At 40.2% G+C, this 19717-nt stretch overlaps 3 protein-coding genes across 5 annotated transcripts in view; 2 read left to right on the top strand and 1 right to left on the bottom strand.

Annotated features, from left to right (window-relative positions):
* eya4 (EYA transcriptional coactivator and phosphatase 4) overlaps nucleotides 1-5815 on the bottom strand; it is a 43504-nt gene extending 37689 nt beyond the window's left edge. For all 3 annotated transcript variants that reach the window (XM_026318351.2, XM_026318352.2, XM_026318355.2), the window contains exons 1-2: nucleotides 5453-5815; nucleotides 1484-1545 (exon numbers count right to left, since the gene is read on the bottom strand). In XM_026318351.2, coding sequence (XP_026174136.1) covers nucleotides 1484-1516 — 33 coding nt within the window. In that variant the 5' untranslated portion in view covers nucleotides 1517-1545; nucleotides 5453-5815. The remainder of the gene's footprint in view (nucleotides 1-1483; nucleotides 1546-5452) is intronic.
* Nucleotides 5816-12241: 6426 nt separating this feature from the next.
* Nucleotides 12242-15900, top strand: LOC113137467 (tripartite motif-containing protein 35-like). Its single transcript, XM_026319145.1, has 6 exons — nucleotides 12242-13190; nucleotides 13318-13413; nucleotides 13491-13721; nucleotides 13816-13838; nucleotides 14060-14178; nucleotides 14362-15900. Exons 1-6 carry the CDS (start codon nucleotides 12786-12788, stop codon nucleotides 14868-14870), a joined length of 1383 nt encoding a protein of 460 aa, XP_026174930.1. The 5' UTR covers nucleotides 12242-12785; the 3' UTR covers nucleotides 14871-15900.
* A 121-nt stretch (nucleotides 15901-16021) lies between these two features.
* Nucleotides 16022-19154, top strand: LOC113137466 (zinc-binding protein A33-like). The gene is made up of 6 exons (XM_026319144.1): nucleotides 16022-16752; nucleotides 16880-16975; nucleotides 17053-17283; nucleotides 17378-17400; nucleotides 17622-17740; nucleotides 17919-19154. The coding sequence occupies exons 1-6, from the start codon at nucleotides 16348-16350 to the stop codon at nucleotides 18428-18430; spliced, it is 1386 nt and encodes a 461-aa protein (XP_026174929.1). The 5' UTR covers nucleotides 16022-16347; the 3' UTR covers nucleotides 18431-19154.
* The last annotated feature ends 563 nt before the right edge of the window (nucleotides 19155-19717 follow it).

Genomic DNA, 19717 nt, shown 5'->3' with positions numbered 1-19717 from the left:
TTCAATTTAAATATTAAACAAGAGGAAAAAATCCCGAGGAAATTAATTACAAGTACTGAATCCATTTACAAAATTAAAACCTTGGTTTTCAGGTAGACTGAATTCATGAAAGCTGTTAGTCACACCTTGAATTCAAAGTGAGCCAAAAACATAAAACACTGGGACTATTTTACAGGTTTCTTCTTCTTCTTCTTCTCTACAATTCAGTATCTTTAGGCTCGTGACTGCTGGTAGGTCAAACATTGGGAACATTGTATTCCCAAAACTTCATCACACCGTTGGTACCAGGTACTTGTTCAAAGATAAATACTAGAATCAAACACGTGTAATTGACCAAGTTATACCAAACATTTCCAGAAGTCACAAATGTCAGCTCTAAAAGCCTATAGGTCTGTGCGTTATGATTAAAATCTCTGTCCTTGCTCTGAGGTCTTATTTCCAACCTGAACAATTAATCAATGCCTTTGAGCCGCAGCTCAAATTCACATTATAAATGATATCACTGCCCTATTTAAAGCAGGTGAAGTAATTGTGGAATATGGACATCAATATTTGATATTTGGATGGCAGCGAGACAAGATGGATGCTCCTCTCTTTGTCTCTCGTTCCTTTCTTCTTTCTTTCTTAACAATTCCGTGTGTTTGTGTTGTTGTGTGCATGTCCTGTACAGTATGTGTGAGTGACGGTACTCCGCTGGGGTCAGCCTGTAATCTAACCCAGGGTGAGTCTGACAGTGCAACACAAAAAGTGGGAGAAAAACAACATACTTCATGTGCTCTGTCCCACTTCGTGCTATTATTACTGTCGAGGCTGGCAGGTCAGAGGGAGAGAGAGAGAACCAAGCTTGATGGAGGAGGAGGAGGAGGAGGAGATGAAATTACACCTGTTCTGGTGGCTGACTAACGACTTTGAAATGCGAGTGGACCTTGCTCGCCGCCAAAATCATTTTCCCAACAATACAGCCTGATCTTTAAACAAGCAGAACTGGGACGCTGTGCTGGCGTGACGCAGAGACGACCTGCTGTGCTGAGACACTAACAAACCCTCAGGCTGCGTGTGTGTGTGTGTGTGTGTGTGTGTGTGTGCGTGTGTGCGCCTAAGTGCGTGACTGAACTCTAAAAGACAAGGTGTCAATTAAAAAACAAGTTAAAAAGTTTTTCAGTGTAGCTATTCAGTCATTTTTGACTTATGACTGTGGATTTTCTTAATTTCCATGCACACTTATCCTGATAAATTCACATACACACCCCTGTGCACACATACACAAACTCAGAGTTCCTAAATTGATGCCCATGTTTAAGCCTCACTCACTTTGACTGCTGCCATATGGTTACTGTACATTCACTGAACCACATCTGCTGTGTGTTACTACACACACACACACACATCCACTGCATCCATACTTCAGACTTGTGTAGCTGATACAAGGTACACTCAGCCACCCACACGCTCGCTCAGATGCATACAGTAGCCTTTAACTCACCATCTGTTCGCCGAGGTCCTGTGAGGCCTCCATTGGCTTCTTGGGTTGTGATCCGCTGCACACTTAAAGGGCAAAAATGCAAGAATAAATTGTGGATGATTGGATACAAATTTAAAGTCACCCTTTTTATTCACCTCATGCAGGTTTGATGGGAAATGTTGGCAGAAAGTACTGTTAAGTCTTGCTTGGGTGAACGTGGCGGAGGGGGGTTGATTGTCGAACTGAATCACTTACTCTCGCTATATGGATGAAACCACCCACCATAATGTATTAATTTCTTTATTTTTAAGTCTGCATGTGTCTGTCAGTTAGACTTTCTGTCAATGTGTTTAGGTGTGAGCAACAGGAGACTGAACGAGGGAAGCGGCAGCGTTAACTTCAGCATATCATCTTCAGCCGAGGGTGAAGTGGAGAGATAATTGCAGAAGTAAATATCAACAATGAAAATGGAGAAGTGTAAATGATACGGCTGCTTGGCTGGCTCTGGACCACAGACACAGTGGCTGGCTAGTGCATGAAGACAGTGAGTGACCCTATTAATACTAGACAGGAGACAGGTTGGCGCAGGAGTCAGGGGGCCGAGGTGATTGTCTACAACTTAAGTGAGATAAGATGTTGGGACCTGGAAAATAAAGTTACAATCTACCCCCCTTTATAGCCACTGTCACGCAGAGGGTGACGCTGCAACAAAAGTCCAGTTGAAAACAATGGAAAACAATGCCATCATCCCAACAGAACGGCACAAAATGGCTCCTCTATGCTATATTGTGCAAAGACCATCAGAAAGGTGTGACAGCTGAACAAAAGAGTAGGCTGCAAAGACACGCACTCACATGCAAACACAAAAGTCCTTCCCTGTCATTAGATCTGTGGTTCCCACCAACAGTGGTAAGGAGTGCCACTGAACCATTTCCAGCTAATTTCCCACATAGAAAAAAATATTACTTTCTATTTTTATGCACTTGCTCTATTTCGCTTCAGCTTAAGCGAATAAATACTTTTCTGCACCTGCACTTTCAGCCAATAATATGAACAGGATGCAATATTGTCCTTAGACAGTGTGATCAGGTGGGTGAATAAGGCTATGCACTCTGGCATTTTATTAGATAAGCTTAAAATTAATGCAGTCTAACACCACAGTCCTGCAGTAAACCCTACCTTCACAAAGGTGATACAAATATTCAGTTTTGCTCAAACAGTGTTAAAGTGATTTTTAGTTGATCATGTTGAAAACCACAATTGTTGCAGCTGTTTCTATTATTTTGCCCACCAACATGACCATACAGCTGAATCAAATCCTTTGAACAAAAGCTGAATATTAACACCTTAATGAAGGGAATGTTCTTTGGAATAATACTATATAAGACTATTAGTTTTAGCTCTGTGTACCTAAAACTTTACAGACTACATCAGCGTTTACAGCATGTGTGTACCTGCACAGTATGAGAAGGTGTTGGGGGGAACTGTTTGCTGTTCTACAAATGCTGATCAGTATTTAAAATGCCTAAAACATGGGTTACTGGTAAGTGCTTGAAGAGAAAATTAGGGAAATATAATCATTTCTCAGTTATTCAATGTGTGTGCGTGTGTGCGTGGGTGCATGTGCTGTTGAGTTTTCTGGCTCGATCCTTTAAACTAACTGGCATCCTTTTAATTTTTCATAGCGTTCAGCTCCTCCTCGCCTGAAACCGAAGACAATAATGCGTCTCTCAGGTGAATTGATTTGAGACCAAGCCTCCCTCACCCTCTCACCCCTTCTCTGTTTCTCTCCCTCTCTCACCTTTGTGGAGGGCAGAATCAGCCTTCTGTCTGGCTACGTTTCACTCTCCCCTTCATAATTTATTCCTTTTTATCATGGATGAGCAGGAGGGCAAATAGACATGGATTGAAATTTACGCATCAACTAGTTAAGAGTTTGTTTGTGATATTAAAATGACAAAATTTTAACACATTGGTCTTTTATAAATTTAAATGTCGTATAAATTTAAATGCTCTTAAATTTTGTTCATGGCTGATGACCAGCTGGATTGCCCACCTTTTTTATGTGATGTGTCCCATTACGCATGACTGACTCGCATGGCCCTAAAGCCTCCCAGTAAGTTACCTGACACTGCACAGGGAATCAATAACGCTTGCCATTTCCTTCAGCGTCCCAGAAGAGAGAATTATATTTCTCACTATGGCTATTGACAGCGACATAAGAAACACATATGGGACGGCGGAGGACTAGAAAGTAGACTGCCCAGCTACACTACACTAATTTCACGCTATAAAAGTCGAAGAGAAGAGAATGTTGAACAAACCGCAGGCTGCTTCTGGCTGGGGAGGTTGTTGTGAAAAGTCACATACTCAATTCGACTCAGAAATCCATTGGCTTGGCTCTCGTTTTTACGCACAAAGATACTGGCGTTATTTTGGCCAAATGTTTTCACGGAAGATGCAGACGAGCTTCGTCTCTCTAGCAGCTGTAATTCTGGCATTAATTGAGCTATATTTACTATTTCCAGCAGCAGGAGGCCTACTGGGGACACGCACAACATTTATTACTGGGAATCCTTTTGTGCGTAATTATTAAAAATATAAAAACCAAAAATAAATAAATACAACTACAAATATCTTGATATGTTTTCCAAAACACAGGCGATTAAAAAAGAGAGACAGAGTAGGTATGGACACTCGATGTTAAATTAAAATTTAATTACATGGTTTCAGTTTTTAACTTTTCTGCTAAAGTGCCAAATTCAACGGCATCGTTTTTAATCTTATCTCCTACTGTGTTACAGATATTTAATGTCCTGCAATAATGAAATAAAATTAATAAAAAGAGATAAGAGAGAAAAAAGATAAAATGAATTATCGGATCAAATAATAGTCTCTTATACATTGTTAATGTACAGTGTTAATGTTTTAACAGTAAACGCCAATCCAATTTTTCTTTAACCTCATCATAATACAAAAGCTTTTTCAAATTTAGTGCAGTTTCCAGTGTGTTTTACTCTAACTGGCCAAACTGTTATTTCATTCAAATTAATTAATATAATTCAGAACAACAATTTATTTTCAGCCTATGTGTGCAGGACTTTTATTTCCCCAATATCTCCACACACCAAATCCATCCATCCATCCATCTCTTGCGCATTAATGCGCTTTGGTTAAGTATGAGTCCTTAATGTGAAATCCAATCTGTATGGATCACGGCGCAGTAGGCCCTATCAGATTTTAAGTCGACGCGTAACTTGTCATGTTGTTAGGGGCAGGCCAATAGCCAGGGGCCATTCAACCCCTGAGAGCCCGGTCGTAGTGTAAGATTCCCATTTCCTACATATCAAATATAAACACAAACTCCACGTGGGATGAGAGGAGAGATGGGGAGAAAACCCGTGAAACCACGGAGGGATGGATGCAGAGTAAAATCCCCCTTGTGTCCACTGATGAAATCTGAATACAAAGATATGTAGAAACGCGCACTTAGGGATCCTCACATCAGAATAAAGTTAAGTTAAGATTTTTCATCTGTTCATTTCAACATTTTAAGAATAATTAAAGCCTTGGGATTCTTTACTGGAAGGGGGGTGGTTAGATTACATTTAGTAATTTACTGTTAATATCAAACTATAAAAACTTAATGTATTTGTCTAAAAAAAAGCGGGTTGAACCTGTCGAAGTCGCGGGGGGCGGGAAGATATTTGCCCTTGATCATGTGAAATATGGACACCAACTTAATTTGATCATTTGACAAACTTATTAATGGTCTGAGCTGTATATGCAAATAAAATCGGGATTCTCCACCTTGAAAAATATACCTGTATTCGATGATACGTCTTTTTAACTAATGCATGTTTCTTTTTATTAAGACGCGTTTTGGTAATTATTTTTACATAAATCACTCAATGAGTTAACAATCATTCCCTCACTGTCATGCTAAACCACAGATCTGTAACAATCACAAAAAATAAAAAGTGAGCATACCTGTGTTATAAATTATTTTCGTCTCAGCGACGAACCAACTTCCAGATTTCCTTCACTTCTTGGAAACTCTCATAATCAAACGCAACGTGGTCGCCGTACAGCTCTCCCTGCTGTTTGCAGGCTGTCACTGACTAGATCACAACACTTTAGCCACTGCTGGCCATTACCAACAAAAGTCCAAATAAAAACAAGCCGGACGAGTTACTCAGACTTGATTAAACAAATTTTACAAACTCAGGCGCACGCCCCGCGGCACGTCTTCGCTGACCAGATCGCGCACTTCTGCGGGAAACACCATTATTTTCAGTCCGCGTCTAACTTTGAGCACCAGACTGCTCAGAGGCATTAGGCTCAACTTCATTATTGAAGACCCAGCGGCTGCGCATGCGTCCAGCTGCCATGCGGGCACTAGTGGGCAAATGTCCAAAGGAGTAATAGGGTTCAGGGGGGAGGGATGGGAGGGAGATACTGAAGTGACATTCTTATTAATAGTGTGGGCCAAATGACGTGCTCGCAGTGTTATTTATCCCATTAGAGCAAAAACAACATACACCTACTCTATCGATCTATCTATCTATCTATCTATCTATCTATCTATCTATCTATCTATCTATCTATCTATCTGTCATGATTCATTTATAACAAAAATAAAATTATTTGTACAACACCAGCTCAAACTTCTACATCAATCAAAGAAGTCAATAAAGTTCATTTTACATTGCACAATATTAAGAGAAACATATTTATATTTTATATAAGAACAGTGCTATAATCACAATTAACAGTTTTTTTGGAACTGATGCAAAAGTTGGTTGAACATAATCAAAACCATCTCAATGGTTATAGGCAAAGTTAAGTTTTTTTTCTCTTTTTAAATTTAGGTGAACGGATCCTTTAACACAGGCAACACTCACCACTGTGTTGTGTGGGAGCAGATATACTGTTTTGGCAGTTTCTGAGTTCAAATGATGAACGTACAACAGATAGAGCCATTTGGAAGAAGGCCTCTACTTATAATATAAAAGCCAGAAAACATGCTGGATGTACAAAACTAAAAAACTAATATATATTAGCATCTCACTATGACATTGTGTGAGAATAAAATCAGACAGTACTGCTCCACACTGGCCCCTAAAAGATGACAGATCTGACTACGGAGTGTAGTTTATTTGAAACGTACAGTGTTTGTTATGGCATATAGATGCTGTGATTGTTGGATCCTGCTGGACTCGGATCAGCGTTCTTTTACCATGCTGTCGTTGATTTGGGATGATTATGTCAGCAAGCCTCCCTGACTGAGCCGCAATTATTGGTTTAGAGACTCTGCTGACATTCTCACTCACACATACACGCTCACACACACACACACACACACACACACACATAAACACATCTTACCTTCTGCTCCCTGGTTTTCACGCGAAAATGTATTTATGTGATTCGAAAGGCTTCTTAGTAATTTCAAGTTGAATGAGAAGAGCAAAAGTTTTCCTGATGTTGCACAACATACACAAACGCATGTGTACACACACACAAACACACACACACACACACACAAAACTGTGGCATTGACTGACCCATTAGACACAGAGAAAGAGAAAGTCACTCCAAGTAAAAGTGAAAAGGAGTGGGCAGAAAGAAAAGGAAGCTGTCATTTTCTTACTCTACTGTGCAGAACTTACTCTCACTGCTTTTTTTTCCCTTTTCGTCTGTTTCTTTGGGTCCTGGAGCTAATTCCAGCAGCCCACAGGAGAACAAGGATGCATTATTGATGACGCATGATGACATGTCATTCTGTAGTGAGGTATATATGTATTAATATACATTCAATTTGTTGTGGTGAAGCTTGACCGATCATAAATCGATTGGCTGTAGTGGCGGGGGATGTGTGGTTGATGGCAGTAGAAGGGCAGACAGTCTTAACCAAGCCCAAGGGCCTATGAGCAGATTAAATTGCCTCTGCTCATGTCATTATTTCAGGACATCATTTGTACCTTCCAGAACTGCTACAAATAACTGTATAAAGGTAAATAAGTTTTATGATAAGACAGTGCTGTGATTAAGGTTTGATTAAGTGTAGGTACATAACTAACCTGGTTTTGAGCAGATAAGCTGAGATCCGATCTTATCCTGATCTGGCTTGGAAGTATGTTTCGCTTCCTTTTTGATGTGACAGGACACACAATTTTGGTGAATCCACATGAAAATCAAGGTGAAAGTCAAGTTAAAATAACCAACTTCATCAACTAATAATTTTACAATGCAACTTACCATTTGAGCAAATTCAAGTACAGCAAGACATGAGGCAATTCAGTAGCAGCTTACATGACATTTATTGGCATACTCATTGAGAAACAGGGTAGAAGGCCACAGAAGACAGGGTACCAGCCCAGACTGTCACTTTGCATTGCACAGTCGTCTTTGAACCCAGACAGAAAAACTGAAATTAGGGCGAGTTGCAAATTGCATGCAGAAACAGCAGAAAACTGAGCACTGGTCTGCAAGGTACCACTGCTGCTCAGATGAGCTTTTTAGACCTTTTTGACATGGTCTGCACAGGATACCCACAGCAAAGTCGTATAATGCCATGCGTAGTAGGCGTGACATCACATGATGACTGTTATGTGTGTGTCTCTGTGTGTGTGTGTGTGTGTGTGTGTGTGTGTGTGTGTGTGTGTGTGTGGTTTGGCAGTGTACTGAGGGGGTCAAATTCAAACCCTTGGCATGGCCTGTGGGCAGGCACTGGCATAGGAAACAGTAGTCTGATGTGAAAAGGCAGAGAATAATAAGAACTGTATGCTCTAAGCACTGCATCAGTCCAGTCAGGTAACATCCCCCTAGATACTCATCTATAATTGTCCCATAAAGTAACTGAGGGAAGAGTGTATTACTGTAATATAAATATCTTGGAGCACAATGTACTTTCACTACTCGTGTACACACTAAATCAGATATGTACACATTACAAACATGTCTTTAACTTATTACATGCAGACCTTTTGACCACTGGATTAGTTTAATCTTCTAATGTGAATGCATTCGATAACATCAGTGTAATTTTCTCATTTAACCCCTAATGTACATGTCAGTCCCTTTAATCATAATGCTCAAATTATACTTATCCATGTTCGCATGCACTTAATGTGTTAGTTCATGCAACCAGTTATGCCAGGTGGAATTTGAAACTAAGCGTGACACTTATTCTTAGTGGCATCTCTTTGATCTACATGGATGGTGCCCACTGCCCCGACTGCACATGTAAACATGTGAGTTTATTGTCTAACCAGAAGCCCAATGTCAAACGTCTGCTGTTTGAGTCTGCGCCTGCTTTGGAGTATATGTCAGGGCCTCAGCTCTCCCCCTGGTCAGTTAGTGGGGCTGCAGACATGTGATACCTAACATACCGTGTCACCAGTCAGTTCTTTTCACCTGCTGTCGATGAGCCTCCCTGGAGGCCAAAAATGTTTTGCATCCCAGATCCTAACCCCTCCATACAGATGCCCAAACTAACCAGAAGGAATTGCTAGTGTAGCAATAATCCAATGATCCCTCTCTGGCTTCCCTCTCTGCTGAAAGTAGGCTTTTCTTTCTTAATGTAGACAGCACATTTTCAAAACAGAAACCCTAAACTAATATATGAACTTATTTGTCAGCAACGGATGTGACGTTTGTGTCAACACCAGAGTTTACTTGTTTGTTTTTAGTGCCTGTTAGAGTTCTTCAGTCAGATCAAGGCCTAACCTGCTGTACTTTCCTCCTGCAGCAGACTCAGGCCTCAACCCTGCTGCTCAGTGATTGACACATTCTGGCAGAATAAATTAAAACCTCAAGCTGTGACAGAGCCCGAAATAGCAGGAAGCTGTCGCTGACCTGCAGTCTCTAGTGCCACATGTCAGCGAGCTTAAAAAACTTGGCAGAACATTCTGCACAAAGGAACCATGTACAGGTGTTTGTGTTTTTCTGTGTGTGTGAGGGACAACCTCTGTGTGTGTACCAACTCTGATGCTTTACCTACACCTGCAATATAACAACTTCATCCTACAACTAAGCCAATGTGCTAATATGTTTTTAATAAATATTTTAAAAACCAATTTGAACTTGTTTCATTTAACTGAAACCATTTTGGAATTTGAAGGCAGTGGCAGATGGATCTATTTTTTTGGCCAGCTGTTCTCTGGAGGGTGACGCTGGGGTGAGGTGGGGGGCTAAGCCTCAAGATGTTTAGTGGTGTAGGACTGCAGGTCCCTTTGCCAAGTCACAGAACTCCTGGTTCTTGCCAAGCAGGGGGTGGGTGAGAGAAAATGCCATTTAGCTGGCCGGTATTTATAGATATGTGAGGAACTTGTGCTTAGGCCGGGCCGAGGTGCTGACGACGTAAAACGAGAGGACGCTTCCAGAAGTCGAGTGTCAGGGCACACAGATAAAAATACCCAGTGAAAGATGGGCCTGGTCATTAGTGGCGCAGTCTGGCATGTGACATGGCAGCATTTCAGATGTGATTTATGATTATTACTACAGCTAACCTATACCTCCCCCCTCCTCCTCCCCCGCCCCCGCCCCCGCCCCCGCCCCCACCTTCCGTCCCAAATTGGTTTGCCAAATGGAATGGCGCATGGGGTTTATTTCAGGGACTGAGTGCAAAGAAAAAAAGTCCACTGGCATGTTAGACTTTGGCAAAGTGCCACGGTTGGGTTTCAGATTTTACAGTAATACTGAAAGAAAAATAAAAGCGATGAAGTGAATCTCTGCTAATTAAAGAGGTGCTGTGTGAGGCAAATGCATGTTGTTTTCATGTTTCTGTCAGCAAGACAAATATACAAAAAAAGTTTTTTTATGAGCATTTTAAAATAGTTCTAAATCTCTAAGCAAAGGTAATAACTTACTACTGAAAGTATCAATCAATAAATCAAACAATTCTGTACAAGATGATTTTAGATAAGAAATGCTGTGACTGGGGCGGTGAGAGGGTAATGAGCTCTTTGCAGACCGCTGCCTTCCCTAATTGCCCGAGCGAGCTGCCACAGGGAGGAACAAAGGAAACATTTAACACATTGTAAATTCTTGTAATGTCCTGTTGAGAAGCTGCCGCTCCGGTTACACTTGCAACTTTTTTTTTTTTTTTTTTTTGCAGACTCTTTATTAGTGTCCGGTGACAAAAAAAGAGACACACATCTCACATTAAAGTTAAACCAAAATATTCAACATATACTTTATTCACTGCAGTTTGTTCTTTAGAGGGTGAAAAGGCTTTATAAAATATTTCTAAGGCTTCAGATTAGCAGACAGTACTTTCAGTCCATAAAGCCATTATACCTTGGAATAGTCTTATGCTGTTTCCAAATTATTGGACTGTATGACCATGCAGCAGACATAACTGGAGGTATTTATCAACTAAGGAACATGACTAATCTTTTCTTCCCTTCATTCGAAACAGTCTACATTGAATATCAAGTCCCAGTTTAGACTTGCCCAGTGTTTCTTCTGCTTAACAGACAGGAAAGCTGTGTGCCGGGACACTATTAATACACACAAATACAGCGCTTCTGTCCAAGAGAAGAGAAGTGCCACAATGTCTCACTGAATTCCTTCCCATTCTTTTGTCCCTCAAGGCAAATGATGGAGCATATGTTGTAGATGCTGAGCTTGTGATCGAGTGTGTGTGTGTGAGAGCAATTGAGGGATAAGATGGAAAGAGCAAACGAGAGAGTGTTTGAGAGTCCTGAGAGGTTTCTCACTTGTGTGGAAGTATAATAGAGTGCAGTGTGTGTGTTTGGCATAGGCATCTAATCTCTGTGTATATGTGGACACAACACACACTGTACGTCTGTATGTTGCATGTATCAGGCCTACAAAATTAGTTTACCATCATCTGTGGTCTTGCTCTTGTTCGGTCTCAGCCTCAGTCCAGTATTTCTTCCAGTTCCCTCCACCTAATGGCAGCTCAGGGCGGGTTTACTGCACCACCCTGGGGAGGCTACTGTGGCTAGATCCAGAACGCTTGGCTTTATGCAGAGTGAATGTTTTATGGTTATGGACATAATATTTAAGTATAGGAACAGTCTCACAAGAATACACCCCCCGCACCACCATCCCAAGCCTAGGACAGGTAGGTGGGAAAAGTACACGAAAGTACAGAAACATGTTCCTTCACATTCTACAATTAAAAATTTCTTATCTAATTTAAGTTTTTACATAAGTGGAGCTGCCTAAAATAGGAAAATTATTAAATTGTTGATCATTATAGTTTTTATTGTGGATGTCATGAATTTCTTGGTGTCATAGTATATAAAAAGGAGCACACCTTTTTAAGGGCGCTGAAAGATTAATTTTTCTACCCTCAAGTCTGTATGAGAAAAAGCAAAACAGAGCCAGGAGAGACGACAGCCACATCAGCCGGCCACATGGTGGTGTGCGCTGTCATGTTAAAACGTTTAGCCTTTGATAGCGATTGCTGCGGCGGTCAGGGGGCAAATCACTTGTGATTTTCACTGCTGAGAGTCTGATGCATGTAGCTTGTGTGAGCTTTAGCTTGAACCTAAAAGTGTGTACATGTGTAAGTGAGACACGTGAGAGCACTGGAAAGAAAAAGCTACTGAATTAAGAAATGAATATGCGTGCAATAATACATGATCAAAATTAAACTATAATCTTGTTTTGGGAAATTACAGGAAGGTAATATCACATCTTCTCCTGCTCACCACGTAAAAGTGTTTGGTTCTGTCTTTGGTAGAGACATTTTGATTTTTAAAATGGACTGGACGACTTGGACATCTCATCTTTGTACTGGTTCATTCAGTTATTATGAAGTTATACTCAACAAGTTGGTGAAATCTTACCGTTAATCAACATTACTAATGAAAAATAAACTTTGACTCTTGGGTATGAATGAATGCTGCAGTGCAGTCATTTTTACTCATCATGTGAGAAACATCAATGAAAAACAAAGGAACCAACTGGACACAGGATTATTTCTTTCCTTTGTCTTTTCTTTAGCTATACTGAGTGAAAGCATTACTGCTTACTGCAAACAGCAGGGCAGAACTGCAGAGGTTAAAGCCAAAGCTCCTCCCTTTCTACCCAGAAAACAGGAAGAAGTGAGTAGATCAGCATGGAGAGCTACACTCGTGGTGCATTTGCAAATGAAAATAAGAAAGATCATCAATCGAATAGTAAGTTTGTTTCTATAACTGGGATTTTTGGAGTGTGTACTGAAAGCACTTGTTAGAAAAAATACTGAATGTGAGCTCTGGCTGTGCAAATCTGAGTCAGTCTATGAAAGTGAAAGTAAGTTGTCTGAGACAAGCAGGAAAAACCCACCAGAGAAAACAACAGAATGGCTACTAATGCATCACAGTCTGACGAGGACTGCCTTTGCCCGGTGTGCTGTGATATATTTACGGATCCTGTCATGTTGCTGTGCGGCCACAGCTTCTGTAAGCACTGTCTTCAGGAGTGGTGGAGACAGAGTACACTCCAGTCATGTCCGGTCTGTAAAGACATTTTTCCAATGGCTCAGCCTCCACGTAATCTGGCACTGAAAAATCTGTCTGACAACCTGAGACAAGCAAGGACTCAGGCAGCAACATCAAGATCTAAGGAGCATTGCAGTCTGCACAATGAGAAGTTCAAACTCTTCTGTCAGGAAGATCAGCAGCTCGTCTGTGTGATCTGTAGGGATTCACAAAAACATAAGAAACACAACTGCATCCCTATAAATGAAGCAGCTGCAGAAAACAGGGTGAGTAATCGAGGATAAAGCTTAATGAAGCAACTGAGTGACTGTTTAGATTTTGCTGTTTCGTTACAAATATGCTTTATACTGTAACTGTTCACTGTGTAATTAATGCCTGTACCTTTATTTGTAGGACATACTCAAGGTTCAGCTCATGCATTTGACAACTAAACTGGGGGCATTTAAAACAGTGAAACTCAACTATGATAAGATGGCCAATCACATCAAGGTAGGTCACAGACATGACGCTTATAGAGGCAGCCAGCAACATGTGCCACTTTTATCCATAAAGGTGTTTTTCCACAGCTCCAGGCTCAGCGGACGGAGAATACGATCAAAGAGGAGTTTCAGACACTTTACCAGTTCCTGAGAGCAGAGGAGGCTACGAGGATAGATGCAGTGAGGAAGGAGGCGGCACTGAAGAGTGAGACAATGGATGTCAGGATTGTTAATTTGAGTGCAGAGATCTCCTCGCTCACAGACAAAATCACAACGATAAAGGGAGCAATGGTGACTGACAACTTCTCATTCATGAAGGTAATCAGTGATTGTCTGAAGAATCAACCTGTTGTTACAGAATTTGAACAGAAGAGGTTTTTATTGGTTGTCCTGTTTTCTTTTTATTTGACAGGCCCTCAAATCCACTACAGAGCAGTAAGTTGTACAGCTGACTCCAGCCTTATAGAAACAGGGCTGATGGTGCTTTGGAAATGTCTCGTCCACTGTGCATGGATGCATATACTACTTGATTACATTAAAATTGAACTTTTTGTTATGTGACAGCTGGAGTTATTGGTTTTGTTCCAAATGACACATGTTTTGATCAGGGAGCAGGAAAACCCTGAAAACACTACGACTGCCTTATATTTTTTCAGATCCCACTGTAACCTGCCAGAACCAGTGACCCCGTCAGGAGCCCTGATTGATGAGGCCAAGCATCTAGGGAACATGCTGTTCACAGTGTGGAAGAAGATGAAGAAAATGATCCAATTCAGTAAGTAATGGATTGTAGCTGCCCCATGATAGTTTTATATGAAATAATGAACTTTCTAACTTTCTAACTAAAGGAAAAACAGGTTGATAGCCAGAGAAATTTAATTCCTTTACTTAAAGCTTTTTTTAAAAAAAGAAAAAACAACTCAAACTTGTCCCTTTGGTTCTGTTTTTTTCCCTTTAGGCCCTGTAACGCTGGATCCCAACACTAGTGGCCATGTATTGACTCTGTCAAAGCAGTTAACTTGTTCAACAGAACGTAACTGGGATCAGCAGCTCCCTGTAAACCCAGAAAGACAAGGAAACTCTGTTGTTCTTGGCTATGAAAGCTTTAACTCTGGTAAATACAGATGGGATGTGGAACTTGATGGTTTCTGGGCTGCTGGTGTCACAGTTGGAACCAAACATCAAACTGCTCCAACAGAATGGGGAATTGCCTTGCATGACACTAGAGGACCAATATTGAAAGTCCCCGAATATCAATTAATTGATGGCCTATCAGGTTATTTGCCCAAAAAGATCAGAGTGCAGCTAGATTATGATGAAGGATTATTATCATTTTTTGACCTCGACAGGAAGACATCAATATTCAAAATCAAATATAAGTTCACAGAAAGAGTTTTTCCATATTTTCGTGGCACTGTAAAAATCCTCCCAGCTGAAGTGTCAGTGAGCATAAGACGTTCCAGGTAAACATTCCTCATTGCTGCAGAGGGCAAGCATGAAGATGTCCCCCATCTACTAGAACAAAGTCTTCACACACAACTAATTAGCAACACCAAATATGTTTTAAATGAAGCATAACTGTGATTGGATTACTCTTTCTATTAATATATTAAGGACTTTACATATCTGGCAAGTTGCAAAAATATTGATACTGAGCATATTGTTAAAATGTTCAGTGTCAACCTTTGGGACTTAAAGACACTATCAAGTTGTTGAAAGGCAGGTCCAGCTTTTTTAGTGCTTAATAACTAAAAGTCAGAATATCTCAAGTACGCTGCTTCAGTTCTGACATTGATCTGTCATTTCTTCTACAGTGGATTGTATGATTTGCAGTTTGGTGGAGCTTTGACTAAATATACAGATTTGATGTTTGACACTTTGAGATTTTTAAAAATAATTTTAGTTTAAATTTATTATCTTTTGTAAATCTAGTGCAACTGTTATTTTCTGAGTTTTTTTAGTTTGTTTTGCGGCTAATGAAACAGACTTTCTTTAATCATTTGACTAATGATCAGACTAAAGCATTTAAGCCTGTTTTCTTGTTTTCATAATATTTCCCATTTTTCTGGAGTTTTTCTTTATCTCAACTGAGGGTCTAAATCTAATGTTGCATTATCTACATTTTACAAAGCCTTTGAGAGAAATCTATAATTTTGGGTTTGTGTATGCTTCAGTATCAAATGACAAAAAAATTCATGACAAAATGCGTTCAATTCACTGTAAACACTAAATGCCAATTTCCATCTCACAACAACTTCAAAAATGTCAGAATACATATCTTCTGTTGGATTTCTGGAAATTTTACAACCCACCAGTGTTGGTTTGGTTCTGTCTTTGGTAGAGACGTTTTGATTCCTAAAATGGACTGGACGACTTGGACATCCCACCTTTGTACTGGTTCATTCAGTTATTATGAAGTTATACTCAACAAGTTGGTGAAATCTTACCGTTAATCAACATTACTAATGAAAAATAAACTTTGACTCTTGGGTATGAATGAATGCTGCAGTGCAGTCATTTTTACTCATCATGTGAGAAACATCAATGAAAAACAAAGGAACCAACTGGACACAGGATTATTTCTTTCCTTTGTCTTTTCTTTAGCTATACTGAGTGAAAGCATTACTGCTTACTGCAAACAGCAGGGCAGAACTGCAGAGGTTAAAGCCAAAGCTCCTCCCTTTCTACCCAGAAAACAGGAAGAAGTGAGTAGATCAGCATGGAGAGCTACACTCGTGGTGCATTTGCAAATGAAAATAAGAAAGATCATCAATCGAATAGTAAGTTTGTTTCTATAACTGGGATTTTTGGAGTGTGTACTGAAAGCACTTGTTAGAAAAAATACTGAATGTGAGCTCTGGCTGTGCAAATCTGAGTCAGTCTATGAAAGTGAAAGTAAGTTGTCTGAGACAAGCAGGAAAAACCCACCAGAGAAAACAACAGAATGGCTACTAATGCATCACAGTCTGACGAGGACTGCCTTTGCCCGGTGTGCTGTGATATATTTACGGATCCTGTCATGTTGCTGTGCGGCCACAGCTTCTGTAAGCACTGTCTTCAGGAGTGGTGGAGACAGAGTACACTCCAGTCATGTCCGGTCTGTAAAGATATTTTTCCAATGGCTCAGCCTCCACGTAATCTGGCACTGAAAAACCTGTCTGACAACCTGAGACAAGCAAGGACTCAGGCAGCAACATCAAGATCTAAGGAGCATTGCAGTCTGCACAATGAGAAGTTCAAACTCTTCTGTCAGGAAGATCAGCAGCTCGTCTGTGTGATCTGTAGGGATTCACAAAAACATAAGAAACACAACTGCATCCCTATAAATGAAGCAGCTGCAGAAAACAGGGTGAGTAATCGAGGATAAAGCTTAATGAAGCAACTGAGTGACTGTTTAGATTTTGCTGTTTCGTTACAAATATGCTTTATACTGTAACTGTTCACTGTGTAATTAATGCCTGTACCTTTATTTGTAGGACATACTCAAGGTTCAGCTGATGCATTTGACAACTAAACTGGGGGCATTTAAAACAGTGAAACTCAATTATGATAAGATGGCCAATCACATCAAGGTAGGTCACAGACATGACGCTTATAGAGGCAGCCAGCAACATGTGCCACTTTTATCCATAGAGGTGTTTTTCCACAGCTCCAGGCTCAGCGGACGGAGAATACGATCAAAGAGGAGTTTCAGACACTTTACCAGTTCCTGAGAGCAGAGGAGGCTACGAGGATAGATGCAGTGAGGAAGGAGGCGGCACTGAAGAGTGAGACAATGGATGTCAGGATTGTTAATTTGAGTGCAGAGATCTCCTCGCTCACAGACAAAATCACAACGATAAAGGGAGCAATGGTGACTGACGACTTCTCATTCATGAAGGTAATCAGTGATTGTCTGAAGAATCAACCTGTTGTTACAGAATTTGAACAGAAGAGGTTTTTATTGGTTGTCCTGTTTTCTTTTTATTTGACAGGCCCTCAAATCCACTACAGAGCAGTAAGTTGTACAGCTGACTCCAGCCTTATAGAAACAGGGCTGATGGTGCTTTGGAAATGTCTCATCCACTGTGCATGGATGCATATACTACTTGATTACATTAAAATTGAACTTTTTGTTATGTGACAGCTGGAGTTACTGGTTTTGTTCCAAATGACACATGTTTTGATCAGGGAGCAGGAAAACCCTGAAAACACTACGACTGCCTTATATTTTTTCAGATCCCACTGTAACCTGCCAGAACCAGTGACCCCATCAGGAGCCCTGATCGATGAGGCCAAGCATCTAGGGAACATGCTGTTCACAGTGTGGAAGAAGATGAAGAAAATGATCCAATTCAGTAAGTAATGGATTGTAGCTGCCCCATGATAGTTTTATATGAAATAATGAACTTTCTAACTTTCTAACTAAAAGAAAAACAGGTTGATAGCCAGAGAAATTTAATTCTTTTAGTAAAAGCTTTTTTAAAAAATAAACAACTCATACTTGTCCTTTTGGTTCTGTTTTGTTCCCTTTAGGCCCTGTAACGCTGGATCCCAACACTAGTGGCCATGTATTGACTCTGTCAAAGCAGTTAACTTGTTCAACAGAACGTAACTGGGATCAGCAGCTCCCTGTAAACCCAGAAAGACAAGGAGACTCTGTTGTTCTTGGCTATGAAAGCTTTAACTCTGGAAAATACACGTGGGATGTGGAAATTAAGGGTTGCTTTGTGGTTGGTGTTACAACTCAAATCAAACAGCAGACCACTCCAACGATATGGGGCATTTGCCTGCATGGTAATCCAGGACCAGTATTAGAATTCCCAACCGAGACACGTATTGATTACAAGGCAGAAAATATTTTGCGCAAAAAGATCAGAGTGCAGCTAAATTATGACCGTGGACTACTATCATTTTTTGACCTTGATAGGAACACATCAATACACAGAATCGAGCACAAGTTCACAGAAGCAGTTTTTCCATATTTTCATGGCAGTTTAAAAATCCTTCCAGCTGAAGTGTCACTCTGTATAAGACAGCTGAGATAAACATACAGAGGAAAAGCATGTAGATGCACCCCATCTCCTAGAACAAAGTCTTCATATAGAAGTAATACAGTATATATACAATTAATACATCACATATATTTTAAATAAAGCATAATTGGGATTTGATTACTCTTCTTATCAAAAGAATGAAGACTTTGTATATTTGGCATATTACAAAAATGTTAATACTGAATATATCACTAAGATGCTCACTGTCAGCTTTTGTGATTTAAAGTATTGACTCGGTTTGTAATATTTCTCATTTTTGTGGAGTTTTTCTATATCTCAACTGAGGGTCCATAGCTAGTGTTGCATTATGTACACTACCAGTCAAACGTTTGGACACGCTTTATCACTGAATTGAATGAGAAAGTGTGTCCAAATATTTGACTGCTACTGTACATTTTATAAAGCCTTTTTGGGCAAATTTGCAATTTTAGGCTATACAAATAAAATGTAAAAGTTGGCTTGCGCACGCTTTGGTATCAGATGACAAAAAATTTAAGACCAAATGGATTCGCCATATGTTCAAATACATATTTTCTTTTGGATGTCTGAATATTTTATAATGAAGTTATGTGGTGCCATTATACTGGAATCAAGCATCCAAAGAGACAGCACAGACGGGCGTTTCTGTCGTAGTCGGCCTGCTGATGACTGTGATGAAAAAAATACTGCATGCAAAATAAAAACAACAGCAAAATAAATAGAAATGTAGCTTTCAGCCAGTCTCAGTACATGTCTTCATTAATAACTCTCCGATGTGTGTGAGGGAGTGTGGCTGCCATGTTTGCCTACATGCACATAGCACAAGAGTGAATCATTATAATACAGTGCCTGATGTCTTCAAGTGTCCTGCCATCTCTCTGTCTGTTCACCATAGACACACACATGAGTCTGAATGTGATACTGAATCTCAGTGGTATTACAGCTGGAATGCCTGCTATGTTTTTTCAACTAATGAAAGAATGAAGAAAAACAAACAGAGGGGCCAAATTAAAAGAGAAAAAAGATGAAGAGAGGAAAACACTGAGGGAGAGAAGGAAATCGAAGGGGCGTCCGGGCGTCTTTCGTTCCGTTTGTATTCCTCTGCATGTTTTACATGAAGAGTGTTTCTGAGCCCAGTTCTCTCTAAGCTAATGAAAGTTAGAAACCAGGGACTGATGGACACATGTCTACTCAAATGTGGCCTTGAGGGATTTTTTGACTTGATTGCCCGATTCTTGAGGACAAAATTTCAAACTTTATCAATTAACTATACTAGTTTGTGAGATTATTCAAAGTGTA

The sequence above is a fragment of the Mastacembelus armatus genome, chromosome 24 (assembly GCF_900324485.2).
Source record: "Mastacembelus armatus chromosome 24, fMasArm1.2, whole genome shotgun sequence".
In the NCBI taxonomy this organism is placed as follows: Eukaryota; Metazoa; Chordata; class Actinopteri; order Synbranchiformes; family Mastacembelidae; genus Mastacembelus; species Mastacembelus armatus.
Note: the sequence above shows the minus strand (reverse complement) of the source record. Positions and strands in the feature narration are given on the sequence as shown.

What these genes read in the sequence shown, in the direction of transcription:
- LOC113137467 (XM_026319145.1), top strand. Translation starts at nt 12,786, where the DNA reads ATGGCTACTAATGCATCACAGTCTGACGAGGACTGCCTTTGCCCGGTG. An exon ending in CTCAAATCCACTACAGAGCA is followed by an intron (nt 13,839 to 14,059) that starts GTAAGTTGTACA and finishes ATATTTTTTCAG; the next exon opens with ATCCCACTGTAACCTGCCAG. An exon ending in GAAGAAAATGATCCAATTCA is followed by an intron (nt 14,179 to 14,361) that starts GTAAGTAATGGA and finishes TTTTCCCTTTAG; the next exon opens with GCCCTGTAACGCTGGATCCC.
- LOC113137466 (XM_026319144.1), top strand. Translation starts at nt 16,348, where the DNA reads ATGGCTACTAATGCATCACAGTCTGACGAGGACTGCCTTTGCCCGGTG. An exon ending in AGATGGCCAATCACATCAAG is followed by an intron (nt 16,976 to 17,052) that starts GTAGGTCACAGA and finishes GTTTTTCCACAG; the next exon opens with CTCCAGGCTCAGCGGACGGA. An exon ending in ACGACTTCTCATTCATGAAG is followed by an intron (nt 17,284 to 17,377) that starts GTAATCAGTGAT and finishes TTTATTTGACAG; the next exon opens with GCCCTCAAATCCACTACAGA.